Source organism: Arachis hypogaea, chromosome 5 (genome assembly GCF_003086295.3).
Source record: "Arachis hypogaea cultivar Tifrunner chromosome 5, arahy.Tifrunner.gnm2.J5K5, whole genome shotgun sequence".
NCBI classification, from domain to species: Eukaryota; Viridiplantae; Streptophyta; class Magnoliopsida; order Fabales; family Fabaceae; genus Arachis; species Arachis hypogaea.
The window spans coordinates 93197145-93207025 of NC_092040.1; the positions used below are offsets into that span (position 1 = coordinate 93197145).

General features: G+C 39.3%; 1 protein-coding gene across 1 annotated transcript; it reads right to left on the reverse strand.

Moving 5' to 3' along the window:
- Nucleotides 1-3086: 3086 nt before the first annotated feature.
- LOC112803765 (uncharacterized) lies at nt 3087-9526 on the reverse strand. The gene is made up of 5 exons (XM_029298732.2): nt 9517-9526; nt 3983-6290; nt 3593-3904; nt 3395-3500; nt 3087-3326 (listed from the first exon to the last, which is right to left on the reverse strand). Exons 1-5 carry the CDS (start codon nt 9524-9526, stop codon nt 3087-3089), a joined length of 2976 nt encoding a protein of 991 aa, XP_029154565.2.
- Between the last annotated feature and the right edge of the window lie 355 nt (nt 9527-9881).

Here is a 9881-nt window from a genome sequence, read left to right on the forward strand (position 1 = left end):
GTTATTCACAAGAGATAATCATAATTCACATCTAACACCCTAATTAGTGTATATTCATGGGGGCAAGCTAATCCAGAACTTTCACAGTGTTCGACTACACTTACAACATAAGGTCAGCAGAGAATCAAGTCTCAATCTGAAGCACGTGGTGGCTAGCCATTACTTCTACCCATAAAAACTCGTATCCCAGATAGTTGGAAGTGCAAAATTACAATATTATAACTCAACATATATGCATTTATTCTCAACCATAAATCAACATTCATTTCAGTCATTCAGCTTAAATTCATGACTCATAGTCAGCCATCTGACTCATAACATATTCCACAATCAGCCATAATTCATTATCATACATAGCCATTCTAGCTTATAACAAAATAGCACTTTCACCACGTGCTCCAGGTTGAGACTTGCTACTGTGCTGACCCTATGTCGTAAGTGTAGCCGGACACTGTGAAAGTTTCGGATGAGCTCGCCCCCATGAATATACACCAGTGAGGGTGTTGGATGTGAATTATGATTATCTCTCGTGGAAAACTCGAGTTGGGGATACACGACAGAAGGACGGTTCAATGGTTAGCTACCAGGACTTGTCGGGTTGGCTTTATAACTGACAGATGATATCATCAGCCACTAGGACAGGCATGCATCATATGCATCTATGTGACATTGTTTGGGTGTGCATATTGTACTTGGTTTGCCTTTGTGATTACTTGTGATTAACTGCTAATTGTTCTACTTGCAGTAACTGTTTGTTTGTGCTTGAACTTTCTTATTTGTGTTTGCGACTGAAACTCTTTTGGACTGTGGTGATTGGTTGTTGTTTGGGTTGTTTGGGTCTAGAGCCATGGTTGATCATGAGGTGGACCGAAGGCCATGTCAGGTTGATGTTTCTGGTTTGGAAAAGTATGAAAGACTAATTTGGTTCAGCATAGATAAACCTTTTGAAAGGCTTTTGAATTTTATTTTTACATGAACAGTTTTCTCTTTCAGAAAAGATTTCAGATTTTTCTTGATAGTGAACTTTTGCTTTTGAAAAGATACATAAGTTGGTTATTAATCACTGAAATGATTTTATCTCGCGTATCCTATTATAGTAATTCTCAAAAACCCTCTACTGAGAACCCTTTCGAGAATGATGTTCTCACCCCCCCTAAAAATTTCCTTTTTCAGGATATGGACGCATAAGTCACGAAGAGTTTATCTAGTTGTTGTCATGATGTTTTGTATTGCTTTAGTTATTGCTTATTGTTCCCTCGCCTTTATCTTTATAATATTCTGTAAGAGGGATATGAATTGTATTGGTTAACGTTTGTATATATATATGTACTCTTTGTGAGTTTTTGTAACTTGTATTGTATGTATGGATGAACGTTACTTAACAAAAGTATTTTTGAGCGATATTGCATTTTTAAAGTTTTAAACAGGTTCATATTTTAGTATTAAATAGTATAAGGGTCGCCGTAATGTCCGAGCTATCGGAGTCGCTCAGACGGAAGCGTGAGCTTTGATAGTTATGGTGTTACATTATGGTATTAGAGCGGTCTTTCCTGTAGAGCCTGATGAATGGACCGACTATGCTTTAATTGCATGCTCTGAGCGTTTGTCATGTAATAGGCCTTGTTCAGATAACAAGAATTAGAGCTTTATGCACATGACAATCTATTGATTAATGCCATTAGCCTTGCATTGCACAATTCCTGATATTAAGTTTGGCCAGTTTAATACTAGTGAATTATGTATATGAAAGCACTAATGGGTTATCATAGATGATATACGAGTTTTGAGTAAAGCGAATCTCATATTTTGGGAATGTTAGAAACTATTTCTCGAGGCTATTCAGTGGTGTATCTTGAATTCTGTTCGAGTCGAACTGTTCATGTCCTAACTTGAAGTTTTTGTTTGCTAATCCTTTTGAAAAGTAGTTTGATTTTTTCAACTCTATTCCTCAATTCATATGCATTCTTGTTTGATCTTAATTGCATGTCAAATAAATAGCTAAGATTGAAAACTACTATTATACCTTCGCCTCGTCAAGTATTTTCTGTGACTCCCACGTCTCTGTACTTGTTATAAACTCAAACTCAAATTTAGCCCGGTACTTTCGGTCCCAATGAAGCAATTCCTAGAATTTAAACATAACCATGTGAATATGGTTTCATTCACATATAAGAAAAGGATTTACAAAATAAAATTGGGCAGCAGCACACAAACCCTCATCATTGAACCCGAGGCATAACGAATGGCTTGATAAAGGTGACTGTGTCTAGAGAAGGCATTCAACCATGATTGTATACGGGACTCTTTGAACCACAACTGCCTTGCAAATGTCATTGCGACCTCCAACGAAGAGAAAGGAGACGCTTCTATCATCTACTCTGCGAACCAATGGCTTCTGGTTATGAGAAAGAAGTCTCTGCTCTCCAATTTCCCTGAAAGTAAAAGGGGATAGATAGAATGTCCAAGGACAGTATAAAAATGTGATTATAGGAAGACTTGGCGAAGATGTTACAGCATTGTGCAGTTTCGATTAAATAAAAGAGCTTTATATGAGAGTTTATATTTTAAGAAATCTAAGAAGTATCAAGCAACTCAACCAATTTTCTAACGATATGACTAAAATACAATCCTACAGAAATATAACCTAATATTTTAGGAATTGGCTGCCTCATCACAATCTTCAACCCTTTCATTAGTGGACTCCTCTAATACGCCGTCTCTCGTCAACCGCAGGCCTTCGACATCAAATTCACGGAGGCTGCTCATACAGGACTGTGGATGAAGGTCGACCTCACAATGTTCATAATCTTCGCCCATGTCAAACAAATATCTTGGCTTCACATGGACTACTACATTCCATCCGTTCTCTACCTCATCCTCCACGTAGAACACAAGACGCGCCTCAGATGCCAAGATATATGGCTCATCGTCTTCTCAATCATCGGTGTGGATCGGATTGGCAAAATTGACATAGGTGTGGCCCAAAACGTCTTGCTGGATGCCTCTGCTCGACATAGTGTCCGCCCAAAGGCACTTGAACAATACTACAGTGAATTGACCGCTGTAATTTAGCTCGATGATGTCTACTAATCTCCCGTAATATGAGACACTGCCAATAGCAACATTGGAATCCCGTTTACTTGCATACTTCTAGTATCCGAAGTGACATAGACCCCGCTATTCTGTGTTTTCATCCCTTCCTCCCTCGACATGGTCCTGAATTTAAATCCATTGACGTTGTAAGCCTGATAGCGTCTGGCCTGAGCAAGGGGACCGCAGGCGAGCCACTGTAACTCATTCGAATGATTCGTGCTTCCAAATTGGACCTGATATTGAACCATTAGAGACAAGAAGGCATCAAAGGGTTGTAGGATCCTGAGATATTATAGATTACCTTATGCTTGAACCAGTTTGAAAATCCTCTGTGCATAACACTATCTATTTGAGACTGAGACCTTGTTTTACCTCGCAGTTTTCTCTTTGTGAAGGCTCTGTACTCACTGTGCATAGACAAAGTTTGTTCAAGTTCATTTCTATCAATACCCAAATTTGCTCAGTGTATAATTAAAAGAACTTAGGATGTTGTACTTACTCCAAGAATTTCTCTACAGCACTGCAATTCACCAGTACATGACGATGTGCTTGAAGCTGTTCGGTTGCTGTTAGAGTAAAAAATGAAGCTGCCCCGACCGACTTTCCAACCTCTGGGAACATGTTAGCAATCTCGCTCTCTGGAGCATCGCTCGGCCGGTCATCAACGCGCGTCGGTCGGTTGATCTTAGTCTCGACATTATCTAAGTATCTTGAACAGAACGTGAGAATCTCCTCGGATAAGTAGCCCTCTGCAATCGATCCTTCCGGTTGTGCCCTGTTACGCACGTACTGCTTGAGACAACATAGGTACCTTCGGGTAAATAACATAACTTAATAGGTGACAACTATACTAGTTATAGAGGTCGAGAAAGCTTAAGTAGGTCTTTACCTCTCAATTGGGTACATCCACCGGTAATGCATTGGGCCACCAATACGTACCTCCTCGACCAAATGCACCGTTAGATGAACCATAACTGTGAAGAAGGAAGGTGGAAAAATCATCTCCATGTGGCACAGAGTATGGACCACACGATCCTGAAGGAGAGGAAGTTGTTGATGATCTATGGATTTACTGCATATTAGTCGGAAAAAGGCTGATAACTCAGCCACGACGGCGGACACTAGGTTGGGCAAAACGTGTTTTGACGCAATTGGCAGTAGATGTTCCATTAGGATATGACAGTCATGACTCTTCAAGCCGAATAACTTGCGCTGTTTTAAATCAACACAGCGAGAGATGTTGCTAGAGTACCCGTCTGGAAAGACCACATTCTTGATTGTCCTAAGAAAGACATCCTTCTCTGGATTCCGCATGGTAAAGACTACAGCAGGATACTTTCCACCTTCAATTGGCCACATATCCTGCCGGATGCCCATCAACTGGAGATCTTTTCGGGCTTTTAGGTGGTCTTTGGACTTACCACTTTCGTTCAACATGGTGAAAACAATGTTGTCGCATACATTCTTCTCTATGTGCATCACGTCAAGGTTGTGACGTAATTCGTTGTTCTCCCAGTACGGCAGATCAAAGAATACACTTCTCTTTTTCCAGGGAGACTCGTCTTGGACCACGGTCTGCTGTCCGCGCCTTCTTTTACCGCCCACCACTTGCACTTTGCCCTGTGAGACGGGAACACCCTCCAATTGTCTTAGGACATCCCTACCAGTCAATTTGGTAGGTGGAGATCTATCCTCTACCTTGCCATCAAATCTACTCCGATCCTGTCTATATCTGTGATCGCGATTCAAAAAGCGACGATGACCCATATAACACCATTTCTGACTAAAGGTGAGTCGCCTAGTCTCGGCGTCCAAATTGCACGTGGGGCAAGCTCTCCCGCCGTAAGTATTCCAGCCAGATAAATTGCCCAAGCCAGGAAAATCGCTGATAGTCCACATCAGTGCAGCTCGTATCTTGAATGTTTTCTTCTCACTGGCGTCGTACATATCGACACCGGCCCACAGCTGCTTGAGCTCATCGATCAAGGGCTGTAAGTAGACATCTATGTCATTACCAGGCATTTTAGGATCAGGAATAATCATAGAAAGAATGAAGTTGGTTTGTTTCATGCAAATCCATGGGGGTAGGTTGTACGGAATAAGAATCACTGGCCATATTGAGTACTTTGAACTGAGGTTTCCATAAGGGTTAAAGCCATCACTGGCCAGGGCTATGGGAACATTGCGCGGATCACCAGAGAAGTCAGTGTATCTCCTGTCAAATGATTTCCAACCCTCGCCGTCCCTGGGATGCCTCAAGTAACCGTCAGAGTTGGTTCCGCTCTTGTGCCACAACATGTCCATGGCCGTCTTGCTAGACATGAATAATCTCTGCAACCGTGGAATCAGAGGAAAATAACGAAGAACTTTCGCTGCCTGAGGTTTCCCATTCTTCTTGACAACAGCGTTGACCCTTATGATGGAATTCTTCCTGGTCTTTTGCTTCCACCTGGATGCTCCACACCTTTTGCATCTGGACAGGTCATGGTCGGAACCCGTATATAGCATGCAGTCATTTGGACATGCATCTATCTTCTTGTACTCAATACCGAGCTTCCTTATGATCGTCTTGGCATCATGCAAGGTCTTCGGAATCCTTGCATGCTCAAAGGCATCCCCCAATAGCTCCAAAATCAATCCGAAAGCCTTGTTGCTAACTCCGCACATGCACTTTATATGATAAAGTCTCACCAAGAAAGACAGCTTCAAGAATCTTGAGCAACCTGGATATAATCTTTGCTCACCATCCTCAAGCAATTCGTGAAAGGCACGAGCCTCGCAGCTAGGCTCGTCAGATAAGTTCGGCAACCCCTCCGCACCATCTCCGACCACTTCATCCATCATGTTTTCATCATCACCCTGCAGTCCCGGAATGTTGAAGGTCTCGTGGACCATGTCAAGCATTTGATTTCCTGAGTTTCTAGTGGGTTCTAAAGTTTCTCTACCTCTGGAGCTCTCGTCTACGATCCTCTCACCGTGATGTAACCAAAAAGTATAGTTAGGGGGAAAGGGTTTCATCAGAAGATGATCGTAGGCATCCTCTCTAGTTTGGAAAAACCGAAACCGACACAAAGGGCATGGACAATGTATCATCCCATCCGATGATGCATTGGCAAAGGCAAAATCAAGAAATCTATTCAGACCATCCCTATATTCTGCACTACCTCGTGGCTTTGTAATCCAACTCTTATCGATGTCTAATTAAATGAAATAGCACGAACAAATAAATATACAGTAAATAGATCCGTAACACTACAAAACCTATTGAAATAAAATTGGGATATGTGTCAAGAGAAACAACCACGATTAATCACAATTATAAGACAGAATATCTCAAAACGGGAAAAGAAACAAAGTTATTAGCATCCCGGATAACATGTAGCACACAAAAGGTAATTGGTAGGAGGCTTACTCATTGCAAAATTCTGTGCTTTCTTTAAAAAATACTGGTAGAAAGAAGTGCTGGTTCCAAGTCCAAAAAATGAAATATTAAGAAATACTTCCTTAAAAGAAAAAAAAGAAAAAAAGTAATTGTTAAAAAAAATAAATTAAACAATAACTATAATTAATCCATCATAAGGCACAGAGAACGGAATATTCAAATTAACCCAAAATATGAAAAAGAAAACAGGATTGAATGTTACATATGAGTACCAAAAATGCTTGCGGGTGAAATAAATATAACTAATCATCTTGTGCTGTCTTCTAGCGTGTAAAAAAAATAATTTGTTCAGTGTAAAAGAAAATAAATAAAAAATAAATAATGCACAGCAAGAAGGGTCAAACAAAAAAGATATGGGTACAAAAAATTCTAGCAGGTGAAATATCCTTTCCTTCATGAGCTGTAGGACCTAGAGGAAACACACTAAGAGCCCAACAATTTTTTATTCATTGTTCTTCTTCTCTACACACAGATAGACTATAAAAGTTATCATCTCATAATCATCAGAGATGAATAATAATAGTAGAAAAAATGGAACTATCTGACTGTATGATCTACTCAAGAAAAATCCAATATTTTATTTACTTGGGGAAAACAAAATTCGAACAAAAACATTTAAACATGAGAATCTGAATTCTGATAAAGAACAAGAAAATCGGCATGGCTATGACTGTATGAAACTAAAACTTGTTGCAACTGGACCTGGTAGACACGAATTATTAGGGTGCCTTTATTTGGATTTGAGCCATGGAAGAAGATGCTTTGATAATAATTATAATAATAATAATAATAAAGCATATAATTGAGATCTTATGATAGACCACAGCTACAACAATTATCTATTAGTCCAATTCTTACCTAATCAATTTGATAATATCCATACACGCTTAAATTCATGCTAGCACCATGCATTCACACACTTGGAACAAGCATCACAGCATTTTATCATCAAAATTATAAGGTATAGCAGGTCAAATTTAAAGGGGAAGTGAATTATCAGTAATGTTAGAGAGTGCCAATAGAAATAGAAAAGCACTATCCTGGTTCATGAATGGTTTGATTAGTTCACGGTCTTATTTCATTTAATCCAAGACACATGTTGGAGAGAATGAACAAGCAAATGTTAGCTTTATGCTTGTGGTACTAAAGATAACAAATGCAAATGCCTAATAGTACCTAGTTGGCCAAAACTAAGTTTTTATTAAAAGAAATAGTGAAAGATGCAACAAATTCATAGAAAGGCACAATGAAAATAAGACGGTACAACATATCCACAAATTGGGTTTTACAAAAATAATAATAATAACAATAATAATAAATTAAAAATTAAAAAATCATTAATCTCACTTTTTCCTTTACAAGACCATAAACAGAAAACACTGAAACAAATCAAGAAATGATAACAAAAACTTATTAGGCGGGTAGATTCTTTAGTTTAGGAATCAATTTAAAGTACAATGCAATGCTGTTCCCACTTTATGGGTAGCTACTAGCTAGTCTATCCGCTTCGCGGCTACGGACTAAATCTCCAAAGTAGTCCAACAAATTCATTACTTTTACAACTTTAGCCCTTCAAATCCAAAATTCATTATAATAGTTTTCGAGATTCAGCTCTGAACACAAAATACAAACAATAAAGGCCCATGTGTCATCTATGCTTGTTAGAACTTACACACTCCTCTTGTATTTTATATTTCATTCATCAATCAGATCTAAACATGTATGAATGCTGCCAAACATCGAAAAGAACTAGGTTCACAATGTACAGAAAGTACAATCAACAAGCTTTGATAGAATCAATTTACCGGACACAATAGACCAGTCCCATTGAAAATGCAGCTAACTCAGGAACCGAGCAGCAAGAAGAAATAAGAATTGTACAATCACATGTACAAGTTTCAAAGAGCATCAACTAGGAAGCAAATGTAAAATTGTATATGCATTCTCTATGTACCCTTCATAAGTTAATAAGCGAGTATCCCCAAGCTGTATCCCCAACTATTAACTATAATGCTAACCACTAAATGAATTATCATTTGAAAAGTTACTGGTTAAGTTTATTTGTTTCTCAACCCGCAATAAATTTCTTGCTTTAATGTCTTTTGCAGATCCCTACTCATAGTGTTAGCAATTCTAATACATCATGCGAAAGGTACTCGAGGTGTCTACATAATAAGCAAGTATATACTCTGATTAGAATTATCTTTTACAATTGTTTACAATCTGGTCTCATTACTTAAGAGACAAAATAACAGAGCAACCCATTCTTACTGATAGGGAACAAATATATGTATACTGTGATTAGAATCATCTTTTACAAGATAAAATTACAATCTGCTAGTTAATTAAGATCAATTAGCTATTTAGCTAGTCAAATATGAAGTGTTCAAATAGTTTATGTTATGACAAAAACATAAAAATTATTACCCAGCTGAGCTTGCTCATTGTAGAACAAGTCGAATGAATAAAATCCCTAACTCTAAACAGCATCAATTAACCCAAATTGGTAGAATATATAGACAAACTCTCGATCAGTCTTCTGAACCAAGAATGTAAACAAGAAGGAGAGATCAGTTATTAAAGAACGTACCGGATGAAAGGGGAGAGGCCGCGATACGGCGATAGCTCAAGTTGGCAGACGGCTGAGAACGGTGGAACTGTTTCACCCACGATTGATGAGAAGCACGGAATGGCAGGTTGGTGGGCTTCTGTAATTGTGGGCAAAAGCTCAAGAAATTGGGGGGTTTCTGCAAAATTGGGGTAGTCGATTAATGGTTGTAACATGACAAGGGGGAACTCACAAATTGAATTATGATCAGGGGGTCACCTGGGTGGGTTCTTCCGCTGATGAATCAGGGCTTTCCTCCTATGTGTTTGGCGTGCTCCAAACTTCAACTCGCGGGTTTCTGAACAATTTGGGGAGAATCAATTGGTGGAAACGCGAGTAAGAGGGAATTAAAATTATTAATTGTAAAACTTACCTAGCGGCATTTCTTGAAGTAGTAGCCAGGATACGTTGCTGAACGAGGAGTGGGCGTGTTTTGCGCCTCTGCTGTTGCTTCTCTTCGCGCCAAGAAGTCACGCCCAAAAGAGGGGGCTTGAAGCAATCGCTCCCAAATGAGCGGCGGTTGTCACTGGCTAGCCGCTATCTAGTGGTGCATGGCGGCATCTACCAGATCGCCACTCACTTCTGCCGCTATCTTTCAATTTCTCAGCGATTATAAGCGTTGCCACTATTTAGTCGCCGCTATCATTCGCCCCTGCCGTAGTGGCATATGCTTGTTTGAAATCCTTGTTGCATCTATTTTTCTCTGTTTGAGTTCTTCTTAATTCACGTATTCTTTGA